Source organism: Bombus pascuorum, chromosome 13 (genome assembly GCF_905332965.1).
Source record: "Bombus pascuorum chromosome 13, iyBomPasc1.1, whole genome shotgun sequence".
Lineage (NCBI taxonomy): Eukaryota > Metazoa > Arthropoda > Insecta > Hymenoptera > Apidae > Bombus > Bombus pascuorum.
Window position 1 is genome coordinate 8,746,945 of NC_083500.1, and position 27,513 is coordinate 8,774,457.

The 27,513-nt window shown below is 32.9% G+C and overlaps 6 protein-coding genes across 7 annotated transcripts in view; 4 read left to right on the plus strand and 2 right to left on the minus strand.

Annotated features, from left to right (window-relative positions):
* The window catches only part of LOC132913741 (synaptobrevin-1-like), a 38,073-nt gene extending 22,828 nt beyond the window's left edge, over positions 1–15,245 (minus strand). Inside the window, exon 1 of the mRNA XM_060972276.1 lies at positions 15,227–15,245. The gene's annotated coding sequence lies outside the window, so the exon portion shown is untranslated. The remainder of the gene's footprint in view (positions 1–15,226) is intronic.
* LOC132913742 (gamma-aminobutyric acid receptor-associated protein) lies at positions 547–2,747 on the plus strand. Its single transcript, XM_060972278.1, has 3 exons — positions 547–987; positions 1,727–1,924; positions 2,013–2,747. Exons 1-3 carry the CDS (start codon positions 898–900, stop codon positions 2,076–2,078), a joined length of 354 nt encoding a protein of 117 aa, XP_060828261.1. The 5' UTR covers positions 547–897; the 3' UTR covers positions 2,079–2,747.
* Positions 2,838–5,720, plus strand: LOC132913721 (putative ammonium transporter 3). The gene is made up of 11 exons (XM_060972249.1): positions 2,838–3,126; positions 3,186–3,471; positions 3,533–3,690; positions 3,758–3,869; positions 3,948–4,153; positions 4,232–4,363; positions 4,444–4,539; positions 4,605–4,693; positions 4,776–4,865; positions 4,960–5,047; positions 5,110–5,720. Exons 1-11 carry the CDS (start codon positions 2,988–2,990, stop codon positions 5,268–5,270), a joined length of 1,557 nt encoding a protein of 518 aa, XP_060828232.1. The 5' UTR covers positions 2,838–2,987; the 3' UTR covers positions 5,271–5,720.
* LOC132913723 (origin recognition complex subunit 4) lies at positions 5,688–8,165 on the minus strand. The gene is made up of 6 exons (XM_060972251.1): positions 8,053–8,165; positions 7,593–7,818; positions 7,186–7,512; positions 6,617–7,114; positions 6,397–6,549; positions 5,688–6,302 (listed from the first exon to the last, which is right to left on the minus strand). The coding sequence occupies exons 2-6, from the start codon at positions 7,806–7,808 to the stop codon at positions 6,141–6,143; spliced, it is 1,356 nt and encodes a 451-aa protein (XP_060828234.1). The 5' UTR covers positions 7,809–7,818; positions 8,053–8,165; the 3' UTR covers positions 5,688–6,140.
* LOC132913727 (E3 ubiquitin-protein ligase RNF113A) lies at positions 8,195–9,697 on the plus strand. The gene is made up of 6 exons (XM_060972257.1): positions 8,195–8,329; positions 8,472–8,545; positions 8,664–8,867; positions 8,941–9,157; positions 9,240–9,432; positions 9,501–9,697. Exons 1-6 carry the CDS (start codon positions 8,218–8,220, stop codon positions 9,679–9,681), a joined length of 981 nt encoding a protein of 326 aa, XP_060828240.1. The 5' UTR covers positions 8,195–8,217; the 3' UTR covers positions 9,682–9,697.
* LOC132913717 (synaptic vesicle glycoprotein 2B-like) lies at positions 10,100–26,272 on the plus strand. Of its 2 annotated transcripts, XM_060972243.1 has the most exons (12): positions 10,100–11,116; positions 15,274–15,556; positions 16,805–16,952; positions 17,027–17,207; positions 17,289–17,610; positions 17,709–17,867; positions 17,938–18,026; positions 20,772–20,936; positions 21,006–21,125; positions 21,203–21,586; positions 21,676–24,831; positions 24,870–26,272. In XM_060972243.1, exons 2-11 carry the CDS (start codon positions 15,290–15,292, stop codon positions 21,854–21,856), a joined length of 2,016 nt encoding a protein of 671 aa, XP_060828226.1. In that variant the 5' UTR covers positions 10,100–11,116; positions 15,274–15,289; the 3' UTR covers positions 21,857–24,831; positions 24,870–26,272. The 2 variants fall into 2 exon arrangements, with proteins under 2 accessions (XP_060828226.1, XP_060828227.1); XM_060972244.1 differs by lacking the exons at positions 10,100–11,116; positions 15,274–15,556 and adding an exon at positions 16,294–16,548.
* The last annotated feature ends 1,241 nt before the right edge of the window (positions 26,273–27,513 follow it).

Below are 27,513 nucleotides of genomic sequence, written 5' to 3' on the forward strand. Positions count from 1 at the left end.
AATCGCACGTAACGTATACAATAAATCACGTATTCAATTATCAAGAAGAAAAAAAGAACTAAATTTATCATTACGTATACGTTATAAATTCTTCATAATTTGAGAATAAAAGATGCGTCACCAAACGCGTAGTAGAGAAAAACATGTCACTCTTTATTATTAACAGGCTCGTATCTATTTAAGGTTCAACTAGATCCCGGACAATTTGAATACTTTTGTTATCGGAAAATTTCAATTATTTTCATACAATTAATCTCCTAACTATAATTATAGCCCACATTAATTTTAAAAGGAAGATATAAATTGTGAAATGAGTGAAAGATATAATTAAATAATGTTACAAGTAATGAAGTTCCGCGAGAAACCGTCTTTTTTTTCAAATACAGATGTTTGTACAAATGAACGAGAAATTTACTCGCAAATTTCGACAGTCCGATAATAAATTAATATCATCATTTCGTTTTGAATGAATATCAAACGTTATTGTATAAAAGGAAAATTTCGTAGAGACGGTCCTGTTTTATGTATTAAACGGATCACTGAAATCATTCTCTGTCTCACTAAACAGACATTGCGATAACACGTTAGAACCAACACAACTTGAATATACAAATTGCTAGGAGATATCGTCCAATTTCTAGATATATCTTTTGTCGAGTTTTCCAGTGGAAACCAGGGACTATTTCACGTCCGCGTAGAGTGGAAAAGCAAATTGTAGTGCGCAGTGTAACTGACGCACGGTGATTGTTGTGACAGAAGTGGAGAAGAATATCATCGTATCGTCGTATTTCCAGTTCAGAATCATCGTATGAGTCAATAGGAAGAAGATTTTCATAACCCTAGAGAAGAAACGATTTTATTAAAGTGCACGGGGTCTCGTGCAAGCGTACGAGAACGATGAAGTTTCATTACAAGGAGAAACACTCCTTTGAAAGAAGGAAGGTCGAGGGTGAAAAAATTCGACGAAAATATCCCGAAAGGGTTCCCGTGAGTATCCCCGCTCGAAAAAGTCAACCATTTGGTCAATGGAAACAAATTTATTTCCCTTCTAATACAGACAGATTGCATCATTTCGAAAAACCATTAATTCATCGTGATTAAGATTATTCTTTTACGAGCAACTACTGTAATTCGACGCTAATCGATTCGGTCCGTATCCCGAGAATTTCCTGGTCTTAAATGAACCAAGGTCGACTTTCTACGTTGTAAACTCTTTTATTTCGAGTTGAAATATTTTTTCGCTCGATCAAGACGCTAACGATTAAATTCACCATTCGTATCGAATTTCTTTGTGCACTCGCCTTGCAATTGTTCAGGTCTATTGATCGTACTACGCTCTTACTTATAATTGTCAATTGATAAAAATCAAATAAAAGGGAAAGTATTTTCCCCATTTCGCTTGATTTCCCTGAAATTTTTACACGTTGACAAATTTCGTTTACACGCATAGAACGAACATTGAAAATGTAGACCAACTGTTGTTACTTTGAAGACTTGAATAAATATCAAATTTATGTGATATCAAATATGGATTTAAGAATGGTTTCTTATCTTGACAATGGGCCAAGGTTTGAAACATTTTCTAATTCTAATAATGATAATGGAGGGATGAATGGAGATTTTCCTTTTATTAAAATATAATTGAGTTTGCAATTAAAATTAATGATTTACACATTTCATTGTATTATTTCATAAATGATATTGATAAAAAATTTATATTTCCTAGGTTATCGTCGAGAAGGCTCCAAAAGCTAAAATTAGTGATTTGGATAAACAAAAATATCTAGTACCATCTGATTTGACTGTGGGACAATTTTATTTTTTAATCCGTAAACGAATTCACTTACGTCCAGAAGATGCTCTCTTCTTCTTTGTGAACAACATTATTCCTCCAACAAGTGCTACCATGGGATCTCTTTATGCGGTAATTATATAATTCAAAATTCATTCTAGACATAGATAAACATTTATTACATTTGTAATATTTATATTGTGATCTATATTTTTCATAGGAACATCATGAAGAAGATTTTTTCCTCTATATAGCATACAGCGATGAGAATGTGTATGGACACTAATTCATAAATATAAAGAAGACAACATCCAAACAAAAGAGCAGACAGAAATTTGCCATCTACAATAACGTAGTCCTTTTAGAAGCTTTTGGAAGTGTTAACAAAATTACATGTTTCAATTATTTTGAATGAAAATTAAAATTCTAGCACTGTATACTAATTTAAGCTTGCTTCCTTAAGATAAATTGGACGCGTTCATCTGCCAAATATACGAACGTTGTACTTTTTTGATTCCATCACTCACCGCTAATTGAAGAAGTTTAGGAATTCAGGATGTAAAGATCATAGTTATGTTATATGAGTTTTTTAATACATAAAAAATTGAAAAATCATTAAAAACGAAAAACTTCCTTCATGTTAAGAAGAGTAATTAACTTCATAATTGTTACAAAAATATATTTACATGCTTCAATAATTATTTAAAAGATACTAATATTTAGAATGGTCTTATGATAAATTCATAATTCTGTGTAGTGGTTTTATGTGACCTAATTTTCTTTTATTTAGGCTAGTACTCTATTTGCATGTTTCATTATAATTTGACCGTAAAAAAAAAAAAAATTAAAAGAACTTACTGAACATATGGTGAAATTTGTTATAATAATGAATAATGTAATGTAACAGTAAATCTGTTGGCTGGATGTGGGTCAATAAAAAAATTATAAAAGTAAATTTTGTTAATACATAATTGTTTTCCCATCGAAATAAATCATCCATTTTGACGGTATGAAAGTACAAATTCACGATATCAGGAGAAAACGATTGAAACCGTAACTCGTTCATAGTTAATATGTTTTCGTCGTGGTTCGTTCATTTTTAACATGTTTTTCTCTGAAGTACTGCATTCTGAGACGGTCAAATAGAAAATAACATCTAGTTAATGCCATTCTCTTGGTGAGAGAAGTAACTAATATGGAAATGGGAAATTATGAAACAAATATTACAAACACTTCAACTGTAAAAAGATATTTGGCTTCTGCATATAATTTGAATCAAGAAGATAGTAATTGGATTGTGACGAATTCCTTTATAATTTTCACTATGCAAACAGGTAAAGTTCTAGATTAAAACACAAGAAATATAAATAAGTTTAATTTTTTGTTTATTTAGGTTTTGGTATGTTAGAATCTGGATGTGTCTCTTTAAAAAATGAAGTCAACATTATGATGAAGAATGTGGTTGACATAGTACTCGGTGGTTTAACTTATTGGATATTTGGTTTCGCAACGAGTTTCGGAACAAGCACGTTTAATAATCCTTTTATTGGCATAGGAGACTTTTTAATAGATCCTTCAATAGATGACGTATTGATGGGTCCAAAGTGTGCTGCATTTTTATTCCAGTTAAGCTTTGCAACCACTTCAACAACCATTGTTAGTGGTGCCATGGCTGAACGGTAATTATATAAAATAATCTATAAAGCTTTTTAACTCCACTTGAATATTACATGATTACAGATGCAATTTCAAAGCATACTGTTTATTTTCCTGTTTAAATACAATCGTATACTGCATACCAGCAGGATGGATATGGGGTGATCAAGGTTTCTTAAAAAAAATGGGTGCTGTTGATATTGCTGGTTCTGGGGTAGTGCATCTTGTTGGTGGTACCTCTGGTAAAGTATTAATATTTTTTTTCGAGATAATTTGTTAATCAATACCTAAGATATTAATTTATAATAGCACTTGCTTGTGCCGTTATGTTGGGACCAAGGGTAGGCAGATATGACAATGGAATTGATCCATTGCCTCTTGGATGTCCAGTCAATGCTATCATGGGCTTATTTGTACTTTGGTAAAATAAATAATTAGTCGTTGCCCATTTACAGATTTGGATTATCAGATATATATTAATATACAAAAATTGTATAAGGTGGGGCTGGTTAGCATTTAACAGTGGTAGCACATATGGTGTCAGTGGACAACGATGGCAATATGCAGCTAAAGCAGCAGTTTGCACTATGTTAGCAAGTATGGGGGGTGGTTTAGTTGGGCTAGGCTTCAGCTTAAATGGCCCAGATAGGATTGACATTCTAAGTCAAATAAATGGCATTCTTGGTTCACTGGTTGCAATTACAGGTGAATTTCAGTACAAGTACTTATAAGTATTCAATAAGATATTTACTACCTTAACAATAACTTTACAGAGTCAGTTAGGTGGTTGTTTTCTTTTCAGAACCTGGGAGGCCATAATTGTCGGAATGGTTGGTGCTTTAATCACATGTTTTACCATGCCCCTCTTTGACAAAATGCATATTGATGATCCTGTTGGAGCCAGTGCTACACATGGTTTTAGTTTTCCTTTTTAATTTTACTACTTTATTTTCTATTAATTTCTTATTTTATTGACCAGTTTTCCTTTCATGTAGGTGCAAGTGGAATTTGGGGTATTATTGCTATAGGTTTATTTGCAGATAATCCGTATCCTCTTGATACTACCAGTGGAAGAAAAGGATTATTCAAAGGTTTGCAACAATAAATTTGTCTTATGAAATGATCAAATTCCACAGAGATATTTTTCTGCATGTAGGAGGAGGAGGATATTTGTTAGGTGTACAATGTTTAGTAATTTTATGCCTAACACTTTGGAGCTTCACAGTATCTATTACTTTGCTATGGGTAAATTGTATCAAATATTATTCAAAATACGTTTCCTTACTAAAATCCGTTATTTAATTTTTGACGTTTTACATTTTTCTAGTTTATAAATAAAATTATACCAATAAGAATGAGTGTTCATGATGAGCTTCTAGGTGCAGATTTAGTAGAACATAGAATACGTCACCCACAGGTTTTTATTATAACTATTACATATATATACTTTATGGCTAAAAAATTGTATACATTACAAAATTGATTATGTATAGTAGCATTATATCTTTTAGGTCGGAATAAGTAGAGCCATGTCTGCTCTTCGACCACCTTCACAAAAGCACGAATTAAATAGCGTGCATCCAGTAGGAATTAATCCTGGTAAGATGCATTTGAGTTAAAATATTATTGCTCGATTAGTTACGCAAGTTAATTTGCAACAGGTCACGATTCGTATATTCAAAAATATAATCGTAAAAATCGCCTGAAGTATGGAAAACAACTTCTACTTGGGAGAAAGTTATCGAAGAGTCCTAAACTAAATACGATTACTGATACTACATTGACCAATAAAAATAAGCCAAACTTCGCTTGGATAGATTAGTGTTTCCTAATGCTTACCAACATTGTATAACGATAGCAGATTTATTAGAAACATAGAAATGTATTCACGTACACGTTATAACGCTTTTACACGGTATTGTTACATCATACAATGTACAGACAATCTATGATAAATAATTAAAATCTTACATAACTACATGAATGAGAATTATAGATGCTATCATATAGGGAACAATTCTGTTGAAAGATCACAGACACTGTAACTACTTAGAATAACCTGATTAATAGCATGGCACCTAAATAGAAGTCCTTTATTATAAGTGTCAGATAAAATATTGTTATGAAAAATTATTTGTTGTCTTTATTTATCAAGGACGTAATATTGGACGTTTTTTATGCTATGATAGGCAGGAATTGCTTTTCGAAGACTGTATTACAGAGATGTATTACATAGACATCAAGAAAATAATATCTAATTTTTTTCACCTTATTCGATGTTATTAAATATTAAATCTATATATACTCTTATGCTAATCCCATACTATATAAATGCAAACTATCCTTTTGCCATGACAGCATGTGGTCTAATTAGATACCATAGTTGTTTTTGGAAAATGCTTGATATTTTTTTAATACTAAATACACTAATATGCATAGTTTCTTATATATGCAAAAACATATACTTTTGAAATGAATATATGTGTAAGACACTTACACAAAATATAGCACAAGAAACAAACTGCTGTTTCTTTAAAATAAATAATTATAATAAAAAAAATGTGTTTTAAAAAATGCAAATCTCATACTTATTTTATAAAATACTTGTTTGTTGGTTAAAATTGCAAATGAGTCATGCATTACAAATGCAAAATTCTTTAGCACCTGCAATTTTATAAATAATCCATAATGATTACATGTTAGTTACTGCCCATTGAGATATCTCTGTCGGTAATCCAGAATAATTTTTTACAGCTTCTATAACTTGTTGTGAGGTGAGTACGAATTTATAATATTGATACTCTTTCTCAACTTTTGAATTCATACCACTTACTGGCAATAAAAACTCCAAATTCTGTGAAAATATGTATGGTTTTGAAAATGATAAGCTATTTGGATAATACAAGAACAACATTGTTTTACTCCTATTTTGTTATTACAACCCTTACCTTAATATGTTCAAATGCTTTCATAATAACAGGCCTTTGAACAGTTTGTATAGAAGAATTTTGATTAGCAAATTTTATATAACGATTATAAATTGCTTCAAAATTAAATGGCTCTCCATCATAAATTTCTGTTTCATGTTTCATTGAAATTATCTAGAATAATAGCATGTTTGTCAGAAATACATCCTATACCAAGGAGGAGAGCAATAAATACACTTACTAAACACATTTCTAATACAGACAATCCTTCAAGCATTAGCACCTTGTCATCTTGAGAAAACATCTTACTTGCTTCTACAAAATCATTTACATCTAGTCTTTGATGCTTCTCTGACAATGTAGAAACAGCTATTGCTAAGAAGTTTCTAAAACTTCTTTCACTAACATCAATTTGGTACAGTCTTTTTAACAGATTCACCATAGTAGTATTACTAACTAAACTTTTTATGTATTCATTCCACACAGATCCAAACTGTGGATCTATTGTACAATCTTCATATTGATATTCTATCCTATTTACATTCTCATCATCGGGAAGACTTAAAAGATGTTGAAAAAGTTCTAAACGATCATCAAAAGCAGATGTTGGTTGTTCTGAAGATGATATGTCTCCAGGGAACAAAAATATTTGCCGATGAGAAAATCTTGATTTAACCCTTTTTTCTAAGAGTTCTATAACATCTAATCTACAAGTCATTCCAATTACACATATGGGTGCCTGAAGAGATGAACATTCAATTGATATTCAACTCAATTGTAAATCAATACAAAACTCTATTTTACACTTACTTGTGCAGATTGAGCAATATCAAACAAGTTATACAACAGAGTTTGATTGTGGTGTTGGCAAAACAAGTCAAACTCATCTAGTATAAAAACAACTGGTTTAGAACGTTTCTTATCACCTGATTTTAAGCAATCAAGCAGAAAAGTTAAATTTTCAGCAAATGAGCCAAAAACTTTATCGCCAACCACATTTTCTAATTGCATTTGACGTGTAGCATCTTTCAAAGCCAATCGATCATCAGTATGAACAAGACCATGAAGATTCACTATCAATGCATTCTCTTTAAAACTTTTTACATATGATAATTCTTTTAAAATACTGTTTATCAACTATAAAAAGGTAAAGATCTATATAAAGGAAATACTAAAAAGTGATGATTTTCTAATAAAATTAATAATAGAAAACATACTGTTGTTTTTCCACTACCCCTAGGTCCAATCAACAAAGCAGAATTACTTTCACCCATATCCACTGTTCTTTTTAACAGTTCTAATATATGCATTCTTTCTTTAACGTGATGCCTGAACTTTGTTTCAGGACACATAATCTTACGTTTTAAATATTTCCTGGTTAACAATATCATATTGTCTTGAAAATCAATTGCCATATTTTTTTTCTTATTCATATTAGTTTCTCTAAAACGCGCCAAAAATTTACAGTTAATTTTTAGTTAAATTTCTTTTTCTATAAATAATTAAGATATGATGAAGCAACAAGTTTCTATTTATGTTATCCATGAAATTATTTTATTCATAATTTCATTTATATTACAGTTTCGTATAGATTTGAGGTAGATTTTGACAATCTACGGCATCTCTGATTAGCCAAATATAACCTATTAATGTTTTAGCGAAAGATGTGTACAATACCTTCAGAACGTACTTATTCAGGGATTTAACTCAGTTAAGTAAATTCGTTATCGACTGGTCAAACTGAAAATCGAAATAGTATTTTCACAGATTTTTAAAATATTCGTGAAATATTAAATCTTGAAATTATAGAGACTCTTGGACGAAGTTGTTTACAAAACAAATATGGAAGACGCAGAATCTAAAACAGACAAGAAAAACTGCACATTTTTATTTAAAAGGAGAAAAATTCGGAGCACTGCAGCCAGAAAACGAAGAACAGCAAATGATGAAGATGGTAAGTACGTTTAAAGAACATCAGATTTTTGTCCTAGCGTCCCAATAGAATGTAATTTCATTATATAAACTCGATTAGTATTATCTATAGGTTATGTTCAGTACCCATAAATAATAACATATTTTTCTTAATTTTTAAATAGAGAGTAGCGAAGATGAAACTACAGTGGTCAAAAAGGAAAAGAAACAGGATGATAATAATCCAATGAAACAAAGTGTAAATATCAGATAGAATCATGTAATGGTTACTTTCAATTATTAAATAGATTATAATGTGCAATGAAATTCAAGTGTTAACAAAAATGGGAACTTGTTGTAAATACAGCATTTTACAGACTAATACGAAGAAATTAAAGGACCAACAGCATATTGATAACAATAGTAGCGACGATGAAAGCGTTACAGTGTCTTACAAGAGTTCTAAAACTCCTATGCCAGCAGGACCAAGCGATCAAGGAGCAACAGCAATCTTAGAAACAGAAACAGAGAAGGACAAAGATGCTCAAGCTCTGTTTGAGAAAGCTCAGAAAATAAATGAAGTAAATAGAAAAATACAATATAAAAATATCCAAGGGTAGAACAATATCATAGAAGACAATCTGTCTGTTTTAGGAACTGGAAGGAAAAGAGGATGATAAGATTTATAGAGGCTTGAATAATTATGCTCAATATTATAAGAAGAAAGATACAGCTGCTGGAAATGCTTCCAGTGGTATGGTTCGCAAAGGACCAATCAGAGCACCATCTAATCTTAGAGCAACCGTTAGGTGGGATTATCAACCAGACATATGTAAAGATTACAAAGAAACTGGTTTTTGTGGCTTTGGAGGTAAATAGACCGAAAATCTTTGCTATTAAAACATCTATTATTTACTCTATTATGTACTTATTTCATTCCATTTCAATTTCAGATAGCTGTAAATTTCTTCATGACCGGTCAGATTACAAATTAGGTTGGCAGTTAGAAAGAGAAGCTGCCACAGGAGAATATAATAATAGCGGAGACGAAGATGATAAGAAATACGAAATTGACAGCGACGAAGAAACGTTGCCGTTCAAATGTTTTATTTGCCGAAGTAGCTTTACAGACCCCATCGTTACAAAGTATATATCAAAATTCTATCTTCTAAATCAATTAGATGTAGAATGTGTGAAACGAATTTTCCTTTCAGATGCAAACATTATTTCTGCGAGAAATGTGCTTTAGAACACTACAAGAAAAGTACAAGGTGTTACATATGCAATGTGCAGACGAACGGCGTATTCAATCCAGCGAAGGAGCTAATCACGCGGACGAAGATGGAAGAGAAAGCAAAATCTGTTGAAGACGATGAAATTTCTGATGATGAATAAAATATATATTTTTTGACATAGTAGTATATATTTCTTACCGAGTGATTGCAATTTTTTATGTATAAATTATAAACGAAAAAGGATTGATCTCTATTATATATGCCATACTCAGCTAAAAAAAATTTTCTTTCTGTTTAATTTTAAACCCATTCATGACAAATAATAAACTTGAACATTCATGCTTTAAAAAATAATATGTTTCAATATTTTAATCATAACTTTAGGAAAAAATTGAAAGAAATATATGTATATAAACCTAGATGGATAGTGGATAGGTCGACAACCCTTGCTAGCAAAGGGTCTAGATTTGGAAGACCCCAGTGTATGAGCCATTCCACAAACACTCGTCGAGTTGACGTCGAACAAGAATCGAGGGGAGGTATAGTGGTGGTTTCGCTATATAGAGCGAAGGTGATTCTAGCTGCTCGTAGTTGTTCCCTCAATCGATACACGCGCAGTGTTGTTTGTCTCATACTGTGGAAATGTTACCGAAGCTACGTGTTTTTTACGGGCATCGAAGAAACGTCTAACACCAGGATGCAAATATTACGAAACCATTCTAACGGGATATTAAACGATAAATGTGAGGTCGTGGAGATATAAAGAAGTTGTAAAACGAATCTATTATCGCGAGAAAGGTTCGAGGGGTTCTTGTATCAGCGACTTGCCGTCCTATCATTGATTTCTAAGACATAAACGCCGCGCGCAAAAAACCGGAGGTTTTTAACGTAACATGATTTTTTTTATAAATTGACAAGCATAATATAAAAGTGTGGATTTTTCATAATTAATTATAAATTCAAAAGATTAAATCAACGTGAATTTATTCCTGTGGGAGATTCGTTTTTGAGGAACTGCCGGCTTGAAATAGAGCTAATATCAGTGGCTGAGGCAATGCTACGTTAATTAAATACCACGAGATTGTAATTGAATTATAGTCAATCGAATTCGTGCAAGTGATCCATTTTGAACTAAATGAAATTCGAATTAGACACTAATATTATTTCAACCACCGTTTGGTATCAAGACGTTCCTAAGACACATTATCGTACTATACAGTGATACGAACATGACGAGGAATCGTACTTTAAACGCATAATGTTGTGTTATACGCGGTAAACAGCTGTTGTCACAGTTTGTTTCTTCAGAGACAACTGATACAACAATACCGATAGCAGCTTCCATTTCAAACCTACGAATATTTTATCGTGCAACCGTGAAGCGAGTGTATACCGCACGTCCATCGTCTTTAACGAATGAACAATTGGTTTGATCTTATGTAAAATCGATAAGTGGACGATCAACGACCAATGTTTTGGATTCAACGTGTTAATTGTCGTTGAACAGCGGTTAGGAAATCGAGTGATGGAGAAACTAGTCGGTAAAAGGAACATGCGGAAGGAGTTAAATTTCGCGGAAATCTTCTATTAACCAGGTAATACGACAAAGAGTGCTACACTATTGAAATGAGTTATTTTAATGTACGAACACCTAGTCGGGTTCTCACTGAAATTTACATACGTAGGCATGCATGATAAGAAATATACATCACGAATTCTGTACACTGTACAGGTACAGTGAGTTACAAAAATACTCGAGAATGTTACAAAAGTGTAGAAAATAATCAGAAAACAAAAGAGATTTTAACACTTAGGCATACATGATACGTTTCCTTATTTGGAAATATAGTAATTTGAACTGGTCTCGGATTGTGAGACAACGAACAGAGAAACGTGTCATAATAATTTTATATCTATTTCCACGTCGTAAAATCGTTGGTACGCTTTATAAAAGTTATTACTCGGATAAAATGAATGTTGGCTAAAATACACCTTTGTCTTAGAACTTCACCGTTTTTTTTTTTTTTTCTATTTAGTATTGATCTTACTATTGTTTCCTAAATAATCATCTCTGCTCTCATTTGAGCAAATAAAAAGAATTGGTAATGTTTAAATTCTTAAAACGAGAAATCACGCATAACAATAAGACTTTTGTCACACATGACAAATGAAGATATCTTGTTTATGTCAGGAACGTATAATTGGGTCTAAAATGACCGAAAGAAACGTAGCGGAATCAAATATCGAACCTATTATACTATATCTCAGTTCTCAATCATCTTTAAATCTGATGCTTCGGGTAGACTATTTACTAATTTGCGATAGTCGTAACAATAATTTTCCCACTATTTCGGATTTGTGTGAGTAAATTTGTGACTCACTGTATCCCCAAATTACCAATTAAATACGATTACTGTCGACATATTTATCTCTGTGCGTATCATGGCGATTTATGTATGTTGCGCACGGACGACGACGTATCCATGCGAATATTAAAGCAAACCGAGTAGGGTGCTTACAGCAGTCAGAGACCGACCGCGCGATATCCGACGAGATTCGCGAAATTTTCTGTCATGCGTCATAAGTGCTACAGAAATTCAACGAGTGCTGGTTGGAATACGTCGCCAGGCGGCCACAGCTTCTGTTTCCTATCCGTTAGATACCAACACGATATTCGCGTAATCGTAACAGTCGACCCTACACTGCTAGAATTCGTGTACGGAAACATTTGAACGACATTAGTCCGTTCAGCAGAAAATACATGCGTATGTACGTGTACATGTAATGTAACAAAGGGGCTTACAATCTAATCTAGGATTTCAGAAAAGAGAAGGAGATTTCCATATCTTCTTCATCGGTGAGAAAAGTGAACGTTTCATTTAACAAAATTTTACTTTTTTTTTAGAGACCAATTGGAAGCGAATGTCTTTAGAGATATGCCAGAGAAAAATTGCATTTTTATTAATTATTCATGTTATTCGTTTTCAAACAGGTTTTCGAAGAAGAAATAATGCATTGAATTTAAAATTAGTTTTAACAAAGACAAATATACTTATCGTTTAGTTACTTAATAATTAATAGCTTGTGAAGAATCTTGGAGGAGCTTGTTTCATAAAGAAGATATCAAAATTTAAAAGCTGTTTTACCGAGCGCAAGTACATTTATCGTTTAATTAATAAATAATTAATGGACTGCGGGGAAAATTTTTTACTAATTATTGGTGGTAGAAATAAATTGTTTCGGATGGTTTTGTAATACACTTACGTTTAAAATCAGTTTTACCGAAGACAAATACATTGATCGTTGATTGATTATTTATTAAAGTAGAGTATTAAGCACACGCAACAGAATATAAAGGAATTAAAAGAAGAATTTTCAGACGTGTCTCTTAATTTGTTTGAAATCTTTGTATCTGTTTCGTTTTCATGCAATTCACACACGGTACATAAATTGAACGTACGTATGAATAGATATGACTTGTTTTATCATGAAAGTGTTGACAAATATTTACCTTTCTCGAAAATTTCGTAATTTGATTGACAAGTAGTGTTCGTTAACTTCCTACTGCATCGAACGTTTTATTACATAGAATTTCGTAATAGGAATATTTTCTCGTGATAATTGTAACTTGCTAAATGTTTAACAAGCACCAAACATACGGTATCAATCGGCATAAAGGTATAAAAGAATGCTATTATCTCATAAATTTCGAACGATTAAGTATAGGAAAATGAACAAATATCGCGTGTATTATACATATTCCGTATTCTCATTGACGTTTATTACGTGATTGTTCCATGTCCGAACACGATGTAGCACGATCAACGAAAATTATAAATTTATGTCCTGTGTAAGTTTCAACGATGGAAGTTATAGACGATTAGATCTATATACGCGTATGAATATTTTAACTGTCTCGATTTGTAGAACCACTAAACATAATTCAGTTGGAAAATGATATAAATGTAGCTAACATATTTTTTTTCGTGTGCATGTTAAATACAAGAAATGATGGATAAGAGCTATTTATATAAAGACCTATATTTATTTAGAGAATTGTTGTAACGTGTGATTTTTCAAGTCCACGTGGTATTTAATATCGTAGTTGTACGATAGGAAATTCCAAAGTTTCTAACAACATTTTCTTCTACTTCAGAAATGAAGTACTAAAAGTACTAAATTATGGAATATCTTTTCATATCTAAAGTATCTGATTCTACAAAATAATATTTAATTACATATCGTTACTATAAATTAAATTACCTTATTTACATTTTTCACGTTATTTACAGTTCTAATTTTTTAATTATTTAATTCTTCACAATATTCGATTCTTCATTCGTTCGTCACTTATAGGATTACCTTCTTTTCTAAATCCCTCAACTATACTAAAATCAAAAATACTTTATATTGATATTCCATACATTGAAATTTCTACACTCGCAGATTTTGCCAAATGTTTTCCTCTTTTGGTTTCTATCAATTAATCATCTATCGGTGAGGAAAGTGAATGAAAATAAGAGAAGGAGAAGTAAACGCGTGGGAAGGAAGATATATGGCTATGCTGGAAAAAAAGAGATTAGGGGAAAAAAGCGAGAAAAATGTCAAAGAAGCGATACAAAAGGTTGCGGAAACGTAGACTCTATTATACTTAACAATGCCCACCTCGTCGACGTTGACGCAAGGTTGACATGTGTAGTTGTGTATATTTAAATAAAGCTACGTGCAGTGCAGACCCTATCAGCGAGCGTTATTCGTAGGCGTGCATCATGATCGACTTGTATGAGTGAACACGAATCGATAAATTAGCGTGTCGACGTATGTGTTTGATGACACGTTCGGAACCCGTCTAACCGTGATAATAAATGCCTACGAAAAATGCATGCTTCGATGCCAACCTTTAATGACGTTGTCATCATTGACGCAGGATGAACGTTATTACGTATAAATAAGATTTTTCCAACGTCTTCGAAAGCCTTTCTTTACGTCAGACGAACATCCTTTCAACACTATGAAACTGTGAAAGTTGTAGTATCTCGTTCCTTTATCCATTAACGTGTTTTTCAGAAGAAAGAGGAGGTCCTCCATATTCTACAGAATTATTGATAATTAATTTTAAAAAGAACACCAGGACAACTATTTTCGACCTTAATACTAGTATTAATATGTAGCAATTTTTCGTAGTAATTTTATAGATTTGCGACAATAATTTTTAAAGACTTTTCATGATATTCATTAATTATATAGCTAAATGTATTTTCCCTTACGTTATTTGTATATTTCCATGCAGATTTGTGGTCATAAGTATTAGGATACCTATTGTTTAAATTCATTGAAAATGAAATTGAAAAATTCAACGAGTGAAAGGCATTCAATTATTATTAAACATCAATAGGTGTTCTAATGCTGTTCTAACGATGTTCATTTCGTTATAACCTTTTGGTACAAGTTTTATACTTTAGTTGTTGATAGATCTAATGTTAATGGTAATCTAGATAAACTGCGCATGTCTATGCATTTACAGAAAACTTTGAATACAAAATGAATAGAATGCACATAACATATAAAAATATAAAAATATCTAAAACATAGCATTTATCTGAAATTTTCTGCTTAAAATCCATTGCTTCGTTTATGTTTAGAAATACCGAAATCAGTCGAAAGCAATCTGAAAAGTTATAATAAATGCTATACTAAATTCATACGTTTGTTGTTGTTTACGTGAAGTAATAGGCCGTTGACGATGTTGCAGATGGTTTGTGGCAGTGATGCCCTCGTCGGAGGAGGAAAGCCAGTGGCTCGTTGGCAGCGGGGGTGGACCCGCATCTTCCAGCGGTGGCACGATATCCGGAACTGGAGAACGCACGTTGACCAGTAGAGGAGGATTATACACTGAAGAGATGACGTCTCAATCGACGAATACGAACACCGCAGGTGCAAACGCGGGTTCAGCCGATTCCGCTGAGCATGATCTCATTGACTCGACCACCGATGCAACACTTTTAGCACAGTTTCACGAAGACGCTATCAAACAGGTATATACGATTTTACTTCTACTTTTCCTCATTCGCATTACTTTGAATAATTCGTTATTCGAACATTGTGAACTTAACCTTTAATGTTTATCGAATCAGATTTACGTTAATCGTATTTTTTTATGATTAATATCAATCTTGTTTCAATATTATCGTAAAGTCCTTGAAGAATTACGAGTCATTTTGTTTGATGAAACAAGGGAATATAAAAATTCGAGAATCATAGTTAGATAATAGCGTCTATGTTGAAATGAAAAATCGATATCATTTCGAGTGAACGTTATGTTGATTATACAATTTCTTATTAAATTATCGTTTTAAAGCCTTCTTTTCTCGAGAAAGAAGAATCTATGATAGATAAGTTGCATCACTGATTCATAATCTTAGAGTGTCTATCTCCAATTACAAGACATTTAATGCAATTTTGCTCGTACAATATTAAATTAGCGCTGTGTTCACACTTCACTTCACGTATTAACGATAACAAGCAATTTTATCCATATCGTAAGCGATAAAATTAATAAAAAATTACAAAGTTCGAAGAGTTTCGCCACCAATTGCTGCATTCCTCTAGAAACTTCTACGTAACAAAAATTTGAATTACAATCGTAAGCAAATTGCGATTATCGAAAGATATCGAAACATCGATTATCGATTGATCAATTTTTAGAATATTTTTCCAAAGTACGAAGCGTAGTTACAGACCAATGAGCTCATACAAATTTGAAATCTGTATGTACATTGGCTGCTGCATCTTTTTCGACATATCGAAATAAAATATTAAACTTTGGTTAATCGAACAACAAAAACATAACCTATAGTAAATGGCGTCCTTTTTAGCCAAGTTAATTTCTTTAGCTGTTTAATTACCCTTTCACTGCCAGTGTTTAAAACTTTTTTAGAGTTTCAATATGGATGAAGTTTTAGATGAATCGATTGTAAAGGCAAAATATGAGTCGAAAGAGATACCGGGCTATCTGAATGATTTCCCAGTAAATACATTTGTTTTCCATAATTTATTTGGAGGTTACACCTATATTTTAATCAATTGTAGATATTTCAATTTATATATTATTTGTGTTATTCAAATGAATTTAATAAACAATAGTACAAAACAACTGCCTATTTATTGTATTATATTGTATTGTATCGTACATTGTTTAGTAATATATATATGTATATATATATATATATATATATTGTCATTTGTGTCATTCCTGTATAATAAAGATGTTAATTGTTTTTCAGGCTGGTGTTGGTTACTTCCAAGTATTGGCTGCTCTGTGCACAGGCTTGAGTCTTGCAGCAGATACTGTAGAATTTTTTGTTGTACCATATATTTTACCAAGTGCAGAGGTTGAACTATGTATTGAAGATAATGAAAAAGAATGGCTCAGTTAGTTTTTATTTTTACCCCTTCTTACAATGTATGTACTTCTAGATAAATATTCTCACATCGTTTTATTTTAGGCAATATTACTTTAATGGGCCTTGCACTAGGAGGATTATTTTGGGGTGGCTTAGGAGACAGGATTGGTAGACGCAGATCTTTATTGTCTGCAATGTCTGTTCATGCTTTATTTAGCGGTGTAGCCACTTTTATGCCAACTTATGGAACATTTATGTGTGCTAGATTTTGTTCTGCAATTGGGTAAGGAATTTCTATTGTTTTTTGTATTTAGGTGTACTATAAGATTATTTGAAATGAACTGTATATCTTATTTCACCACAGAGTAGGTGGATCTTTACCACTAGCATCTACATATCTCGCAGAATGTTGTCCAAGATCAAGCAGGAGTAGATGGATTGGCTTATTAGTGGCAGCAGGAGCACTGGGAGGTGTATATGCAGCTCTTCTAGCATGGGCAGTGGTTCCTACAACTGGAGAAATGGTAGTTCTTGAAAACAAAGAACACTTCAGTGCTTGGCATCGCTTCCTTTTACTTTGTTGTTTACCAGCATTATGCTCTACTGTCGGGCTCATTTTCCTACCAGAAAGTACAAGATATTTGGTAGAAGCAGGCAGAGATGTAGAAGCAATGATGGTTTACCAGGTATTTTTTTATATCTATGTATAAGATAAATATATGTAATAAGAGATAAGCAATGTAATAAGATAAAAAAATTGATTGAAACTGATGCATTTTTTTAGAAAATATACAAAAAGAATAACACGCGGAAAGGTGCAACAGGTGCACAGTATCAACTTTCTGAATTAGAGCTTCCAACTAAAAGGCCTCGTGGTTTGGCACCTCCATCTCCTACTAATCATACTAGTGTTTTGGCTGATATAATTTATTCTATTGAAGTGGTATGAATATCTGCATATTTTTTTATCTTACATTTTTGGAAACTAATATTAATTTTTATTGAATTTCTAGTTTTGGAATTCCTTCCTGGAATTATTTGTACCGCCTCATTTGCGCGTCACAATAGTGCTTACAATTATTTGGTCAACTGTATCATTCGGGTATGTATTTTCATTAGACATGTCAGTAATTGTATGTTTTACAATATTGTAGTATCGTAAATACTGTTAATTCGTTTATCGTCCCTTAGAAACCCCTTGTCTTTTGCCTTAGTCTCATATCTCTTGTCGTAGCCCCACTACGTGCACGCTCAGCAACCGCTTGTTTATAATTCGCGCCTCAGCGACCACTTGTTTACAATCCGCACCACACCCCCCAGGCCCTTCGTCCGCGATACTACATTCGGCTATAGCTGACAATCACATCTGCCCTCAGATGAGCTCTCATCATCGTTAATTACAGACACCATATTGTGGTTATTTCGTATATTTTCCTTATTTGTAGATGATGGTTTAAACATTCTATTCACTGTATCTCGAGATCTGTCGGCGAACGATATTGTATGCCTGGATTTTGAACTGGACGTTGGATATAACGATTTTAGGGAAGAAAAATGACCATTTGAATCTTTTTCTTTTACATCTGGTAAATGTGATGTAAAACGCGATGATAGACTTTTTAAGCTAGATAAAGAAGAAGATGGTAAATTAGTAGACTTTGAACTAAGTCTCCTGGTAAATTCTGATTGAGACTGATCTATTATTTCGTCTTCCCGAATTTCTATATCTACTTTAAACACCTCCAGGAGTCTATTACAAACTTTGTTCTCTACTTTACGAATAGAAATGTTTCCTTTCTTTATGTTTATTTCGGCGGTATTCAAGAAGTTTGTGCCAACTATCAACGAATGTTGCATCACGGTGTCTGACACTACATGTATTTGTCATAACGTACGATTCATCGTCTATCAAAATATTCGTCGAAAATTCTCCAAGTATACAACTTCTTTCGGGACCGATACCGCGAAATTCAACAATTTTTTGACCTAATCTGGGCGCTCCAATTCTCACATACTGATCCGCTCGCATTAAAGTTAGTTCGCTACCGGTGTCTATCAGCGCGCTCAATTCGAAATTTCCGATCTTAACGTCTTTATCATGCTTCGTCTGTAACAATCGCCACGCACTAGAAACAACTTTATTGGACTCGCTCAGTTTGTCGCACTTCGATGCGATGCGTCCGTACCCTCTACACTTAAAGCACTTAGGTCCTCTCGACCTATTCGGACACTCTGCACACTCATGTTCTTCGTTACCGCAATTGTAACATCTCGTCTTCTTCATATCTCCAGATTGTCTGGGCTTCTTGTTCTTCTTAGTTTTGGCCAGCTTCACAGTCGATTTTGCTCTGCGATACTTCTGTTCCTCGTACATGATTAATCTTTTCCTTAACTCTTTGATAGATGCAACATCGTACAGTGTAGACTTATTGCTTTCTTCATCTACTATTCCGTCTACAATCTATTCCACTTTCGCCTTCTCTTCCATATCAACATGGCTGGCTATTTCAAGCATGCGGTACATATAAGTCAGGCATGCTTCGTCACTTCTCTTTTTTGTTTCACTCAATCTCTGATGCACTTGTCGACTATTAATCTTTTTAGAGAATTCTTTAATCAGTCCTCTCTGCAGCTCATGCCAAGTCCTGGCATGGCACTCGAAGCTCGCAAATATTTTCGCCGATCCTTTTAGCAGTCTTCTCGTATAGATTGTTTTCTGTTCCTCCGACCACATGCATGTATTCGCTATTTTCTCGAACAACTCGAAACATCGCTTGACATTTTCGCCTTTAACACCACTGAACGACTCTAATGCGTTTTCAACGTCTTTAAAGCTCAATGTTGAACCAACGCGTGCCTCTCGGTAGCAGTCGTCACAGTCTTGGCGCACCGCTCACGTGCCTCTCTTGCATTCTCCCACATCTTTTTTATCATCTTCATTCTCACCTTTATCGTCACTTTCTTTTTCTGACGATGTATCGTAGTTTTCAACTAGCGAGGCGCGTTCTCAATTCTTTCGTCTTCAACTTCTCGAGATTTTCCTTTTCATCTCGATCAAGCTCAGCTCTCTGTACGCTTCCCAAGTCTTGTTGGTCAGTCGATCCTTCACCACCCGTCGATCCCTTAGGATTCGATTGTCCAGCCCTACACGCTCGATCCAGCCTGGTAGTCAACACTGACCTCGTATCAGATATAAGCAAATTCATCTGTGCGAGCTTATTCCTCAATTCCTCCAGCGTCAATTCCTTCTCTCTTGACAATCGATCATCTTCAATGCTTGCCATCATAGATAATGATTCAATCGATTTCAACACAATTCCACAATTTCTACACGAATAGTTCTGTTAAACGTTTCGTTTTCTGTCTTGTTCAATCCCAGCACGAGCCCCCAGTTGTAGTATCGTAAATAATTATGATTAGTTTATTAATGATAAATGGATTAGTTTATTAATGAAAACAATGGTTATTAAACATGAACTAATTGCAACAAACGTATAATAATTAAAACAACTAGATAATTAATTAACAATTCTCGTCATCGCAAATTTAACTCTCTCTTAACAACGCTAACAACACTATCTCAACAACACAATCCACACTCTCTGACTTCTCAACTCATACTGCTGTTAATTCGTTCATCGTCCCCTAGCAACCCCTTGTCTTTTGTCTTAGCCTCATATCTCTTGTCTTAACCCCACTACGCACATACTCAGCAACCGCTTGTTTATAATTTGTACCTCAGCAACCGCTTGTTTATAATTTGTACCTCAGCAACCGCTTCTTTACAATCCGTACGACACCCTCCAGGCCCCTCGTCCACGATACTACAATATCATGATTACTTTAGACTATATGGCCTTATGGTGTGGTGTCCTGAGTATCTCAAACTTATACGCGCCACGGAATATAAAGCTCACACAATAAAAATTTTCGGGAGAGAATATAAAGATCAAACATTCAATGGCTCTTTAGAGAATTGTCAATACAAAGATTCGACATTTTTAAATTGCAAGTAAGTAGTTATAAAAAAAGTTTGTGAAATAATACTGAACTAAATTGTATATGAGCATTTGTGTTTCAGATTCACTAAAATGGTATTCAGTCATGTAGATTTCGATAATTGTACTTTTCAATCTGTAGAATTCAGTAGCATAAAGTCTAGTAAAACTCATTTTACAGACAGTGTTATTGTACACTCGAAGTATGTATTCAGAATGTTAATATTTAACAACAGTACTCTTTTCTTGATAGAAAATAATGATGGTCTATGGCTTTTAGATTTGTAGATACAGATTTATCCGCACAAGTCTTTACGAGATGTAAATTGGAAAATAATACGGAATTAAGTTTAAGCGGCCCCTGCCCGACTCTCGATTTGGATTACAATATTTACATAGAAGAAGCTTTACATGGTCATCTCGTTGCTCAATTGGCCTTCGTGCCTGCTGCTATTTTAGCAGGATTAGCACTCGGTTCGCTTGAACGGTCAAAAATGATTGGTATTTCATTATTCCTCTCATCAGTAGCTGCTCTGTGTTTAATTCTAGTGGGCACAAATAGTTCTGCAGTGCTTAGTTTCGAAGGTGGTTTTACGGCAGTGTTTGCTGCTGCTTGGACGTCTCTTACCGTGGTTACAGTTGAGAGCTTCCCTACTCATTTAAGGTAAATTTCGTTTTGATTATTATTTCATTCAAATAAAATATATATGTAAATAAAAAATGAACTAATAGTAAGATATATCGATTTTATAGGTGTACTGGTTTTGGTTTTATAGCAGGTGTTATAAGGCTATGTGGTTTAATAGGAACTATAACTTATAAAACTTTAGTTGGCGCACCTCTAATTGCGCCTGCACTGTTAACTGCATTACCGTTATTAGTAGCTAGTGTCGCAACATTCAAATTGCCTCACACGCATACAGTTTTTTTATAAGGATTGCGAGTAAGTGGGAAAAACGCAGATGCAGTATAAAAGACGTTTTTAATTTGTATTTTAATGGATCACTTGTGAACTGCGCTAATGTTTTTATTCAATATTTTCACATGATACGGGAAATCTCGTGATTCGTTATGAAATCCAAAAGTTCGGGTTTCTATCAGAAACGCTTGGACGAAAATTACATAAGGTGAAACATCCTGGACAAGTGCAAACATGAATTTGCAAATTTAACAACTAATGTTTTTTTTTTTTTGAAGTGCGCCTTGGTACAAAGTGACATATCCTAAACTAGTAAATGGAACGATAAATCGTGGTTTACACAAATATTTGAGTATTTAAAGCGCACAGATGTTAAAGAGTAGCCGTCTCGTACGCTAGGATATGGACTTTCTACAAGATTTTAATACATGTGTTTTAAGCGATGACGAAGGTTATTGTTATAGCAGAAAGATCTTAGGGAAAAAGACAAAGGACGTACGGAGATTTAATATTTAAATCATGTTACATGAAACCTCATGTAGAACTTGTATTCACTTCATTTAATTTCAAAGCCATTGTACGATTCATTTTCTATAGAAAAGAAGTCGTAAGATGCACATATGTTTATAAAGCTATTTTAATAAGGCAATAGCCATGAAACGTGTCAATTGTAATGGATGTTAAGAGTGGAAGTTGTCATCCATACTGATACGTTAACACATAACAAGAAAATTAAACACTAAATAATTTTGCTTACTGAAAATGCATTTGAATATTCAGATTAGAAAAATATGGAATGTTATTCATAGTGCATAGATCTTACTTTTGTTTATAATTAGATTAGAGAGATTATGCATGATCCGAAAATTATTACATTCTAAGCAATTCGATCGAGAAAGTTTGCCAAGGACAGTATCATGGAAATTTTTATATTTACTATTGCTATAAACGCTTTTGCCATTTGAGAAATTAAATATATATGTATACATATATATTCTAAGGAGGTAGATAGGGAACCTCGAATCAAGTAATAATAAATTCTTTCTACTATGAAGGGAAAATAATCGAAGAAAGACATATTCGGTACTTTTGCTTTTCAACAAGATCAAGCAGCTTACATTCACTCTAGACACTAGACTCGGCTAAGAGGCATTATCCATGTAATTCATGTAAATGCTGCCGTTCGAATCTTAAATTCCCTCAAACTGAAGACTTTGAACTCGAGAGATAGAAGCTTTAGCTTCGTTTATTATAAATCCGAGAGATTATCGCCTCTAGTCAACTTTTAATCATCTTTAAGCTTACAAAATACGAATAAACTATAAAAAGAAAAATGCGTCAATCTTTCTAACACTTGTAACCGAAGTAGATGACATTATTTTCTACAAAATCATGAATGTACACTAATATCATCTTAATTGTAAAGATCGCTAATTGCATTTTGCAAATACTTGGCTAGAATTTTACTGTCATTGCAGGAAAGAGACCGTGATGACATGCCAAAGCTGAAAAAAATACTGGTTCCTCAGAACGGATAACTATTTTTAGGCAATAAGAACATAAAATAAGTTTTATGACTATCGAGATATCTCAATCTTATCGAAACTTAAAATATATTACTAAATATTTAAGGAAGTTTATTAGTGAGATAAATACAAACTGCTGTTGGCAAACTTAATCACATAAAAATCTACGTCCCATCATGGTTAGTGAATTTTTCATATCAAATTGTTGGCATCTAATTTAAAAACACCAAAAAAAAAAAAAAAAATGATGTTAATGTTATGAATCGAGCGCTATAGCTATATCGTCATTTAACAAGAAGTAGAAACGTGCGCAAATTAAAATTGTTTTATTACTCGCACAAGTTTTCGTATAACAACTCTATCTTTTATCACGAAGCAACAACGTGGTAATTTTAGTGTCTACAAGTACTGCTGCTCGTTCCTACTTCCGCAAATTGTATTTGTGAACTTGATAGTGAAACAAGCCTGTGCTGGTATTGCAATACACAAAATTAATTACTCGTATGAATAGAATAACTTTTTGCATTTGAAACAGTAAACTTATGTTCATAGAATTAAATGTTTTTAACGTCTTTGATTTTAAGGCGATATAATATCAAAGTTGGTAGATTTATAACTGATTATCATAGAAAGTTTCCAAAGAAATCTTTGTTAAAAAAGCTTGCCAGCACATACGGTTTCATATGATTAAATCTATACTGCTACACTATTAAATTCATCATCGCCCGTAGATAATATATTTTAATCGACATATCACTTATGAACGAGCACTTTAGATTCGTAGGCTTTAATTAGACTATCAACTAAACGTATTTAGAAATGTGTACCAGGAATCGTAATGATGAAATTTCAAGTCGGTAAAATAGCGGTATACGTATACAAGGAAACTGCTAGATAGTCATTGAAAGTTGAGGATTTCTTTTAGCGAATACGTTTGATTATCAGTACACGGATTGATTATCAGCGGATCAAACAAAGTAACTGAGTTAGATTGTGTTTTAACATGGAAAATACTCGTGAAAGTTATTCGAGTGATATTTAGTGCAATGTTATATCGTTAAGTATAATTATTATTTTTATCTTGTTGGATAACTGCACAAGCATAAACGAACGTTTTCCTTATTTTATTATATATGGAGAACTGACTTCGAAAAAAATTAATTAGTAAGATATCCAGTTTTTTAATTACTGCATTACATTATGCAGAGGTACTATATCATCAGTGTACAGTGTTTTCTTCTGTACTCGGTAGTATATGTTGCAGTAGATATTTTATCCCCTTATTTTATTTTATACAGACTGAAAATAAGGATCAGTTGATAATCGCCGTATCTTTTGTTTGTTTTTACAACATAGACTGTTTTTTAACTTTTAAATGTGTAATATTTAATTAATTAGAAAGACATGAATATATCGTCCAGTGATAGAAAGGAAGAAATTCAAATTCTTCAAGACTTAATTCTGGTTGCGCTTTCTATCAATTTCTACAACATTTTAATAAGCACTTGATTCTGTTTCAGAATAAAACAATTGCAATCTTTATTTTCACTTTCCAAAAAAGACATTCATCGTACTAAATTGCAAATTATAATATTTATATGTAGCGTTTTTAATCTATACCTGTTTTGCATAAAACTCATTAATGTTTTCATAATTGGTTTGTTGGTCGCATATGAACAATTTCAGTCATTATTATGAATGAAAAATAATATTCATCAAATTATGCAACCAGTACTTAAAAAAAGTAAATTACAATACACTATTTGCTAATACCTTGACTCATTAAGAAATATTAATTTGAAACACTAGCGAGAGAATTACGCGGTAGAACATCTGTTTGAACACTTACATAGAACATTCAGTCGATTTAATAGAGACTGTTAATTATAAGATAGACTCAAAATAATGAAGTAACTTTTCCCTTAAACATTTGAGCAATTGCATTAAAAATGTATTCTTTTTCTATGCTTCAATACATTCACAAAACAGAAACAATTCTTTCCTTTTTTAGTACGAGTAAAAGTATTTAATTTTTTGTATACGAAGCATTTTAATATTTGAATTGCTGTTTTGGAAATTACACGGACCTAAGTTGGAGAAGTCATTTGCATATTTTTTAAAGACATTTCTGACAGTTTTATTTTTTCGAATATAACAGTGGCTGCGATTTTTTGAGTAGCTTTTTTTCGAGGGACCCAACAATAGAATGTAATAGAATAGAATAACTCGATGCTTTGTACGACATACGTATGCGGAATTAATAATGAATCGATTAATTGGTATTACAGCAATACATATGTAAAAAAGGAAAAAAAAAACAATTGTTGAAACGGTCACAATTATAGTTTAAAGTATATATATATGTATATTTATCTCGCAATACTTTTAGAACACTCATTTTACGACAAAAATTTGTATATAATTTATAAGAAAAAAATCGACATGCTCTTGCAAATTTCATAGCAATATGTAGTAAATTATTCGTAATATTAACTGTCATAATAATTATCATTGTTATTAATGTCATGTACGGCTCAGGCATTTCAATTCAATTCGATCTCTCGAATCAACATAACTTGCATAATTAAAAAAAAGACATCAGGTTTCGAGAGAACTTCAATATTATTTTTTTTTTTTTTATAATATCGACGAACATAGATATGTTTAGAATTATTTAAAGGAATCATAAAGGAGGTATTCGAAAAAAAGATGCGAGCAGTTGCAATTCGAAAATCGAATTGGACAATATCCAGATACTATGTATGTATATGTATGTCTTTTATTCCACTGTAATTCTATCAGAATTGACCGAAGTATTCAAAAATAGTCGAACATGAAAATCCAAATTCATCATATCCTGTACTCGCTCAGCTTTTTAAGTTAGTAAAAAATATATTTGAAGCGATCGGAGTGAATTTATTACCGATATGCGTGTGTTAACCTTCTACTTATTAAGTTTCTTTTGCTATTATATCAACAATTCAATAAATAAGAGAATAGACGACGGGAACAAATGAAGTAAGTTCATCGATTTGTTCAATCATATTTATTGAGTGATTACTTACCTCATAATTGCGAGGATTCTTTCTCTGATTTTTCAGACGATTTTAAACTATACAAAAGTTGGCGGCAGATTGTAACTATAGTTGTTGCTGATCCGCCATTTGTATCGATGGAAGAAGGTAAAGAATCGATATGTCGGTATAGAGAATATTTTCTTCTTTATCGACGGCAAGTTTTGAAGAAAGTTACTTATCGATTAATTTTATTAATAAAAATTTTTTAATTCTCCCACAAAACAAATATGGTGGATTATTAAAACGCATAAATGTATCATACGTCGTGGCTAGTTAATAAGGTACAAATAATTACTCTTTTACAAACAAAATAAACGTATAATGCAGAACAATAGTTTGTACTTTAAGTAATCATTAGTTAGAAACCAGACAAGTCATTATTGATTGTAGCAGATGCAAATGTTTAAAGAAGTATTGCCTATACCTGCAACATTCCCTTGATATTTCTTGCCGATTATCGACCTTGAGCTTGACCTTGGGTGTGTCCTCGACATAAGAAGAGTAGTACGAAGATAATCGTGTCGAACGAGCCCTGACCTAACCTATTCTAGGCTATGTCTCCGTTCTTTATATACAGACAAAGCCTAGGAGAGGCTAAATCAAGTTACTCTGTCCCGTGGAAACAAACATCACATCCTCATCTCGTAAGTATTTTGCTACGCGAATTTTCCTTATGTACTTTTTCGGTTATGTCATATTCGAAATAAATTCTTTTATGAAAATAACCTCTCAGGTATATTTTCCTTTTTCAAGTTTGATCACTTTGTTTTTAAATTCAATTATACCAATTATTATTTCGTTTTCCACGCGATTGGCTATAAAGGAAAAGTCTATCTTGTTGGCATACGCAGGTTTTTTGAGGGAGCTCTTTTTACAACAGTGCCCCGGACGGCACAAAGAAAGCGTGTCATGCCTAAAAATACGCGAGGCACGCAGGTAGATGTGAAGAGGTCGTAGGGACTGGGAGGGAATAAAAAAAAAGGCAAAGGAATTGCACAAGAGCAGCGATTTGGTATTCAAATCGTTAGGCATGTTCCCGCCTCTCTCGCAACACAGGTCCTCCTCCCGT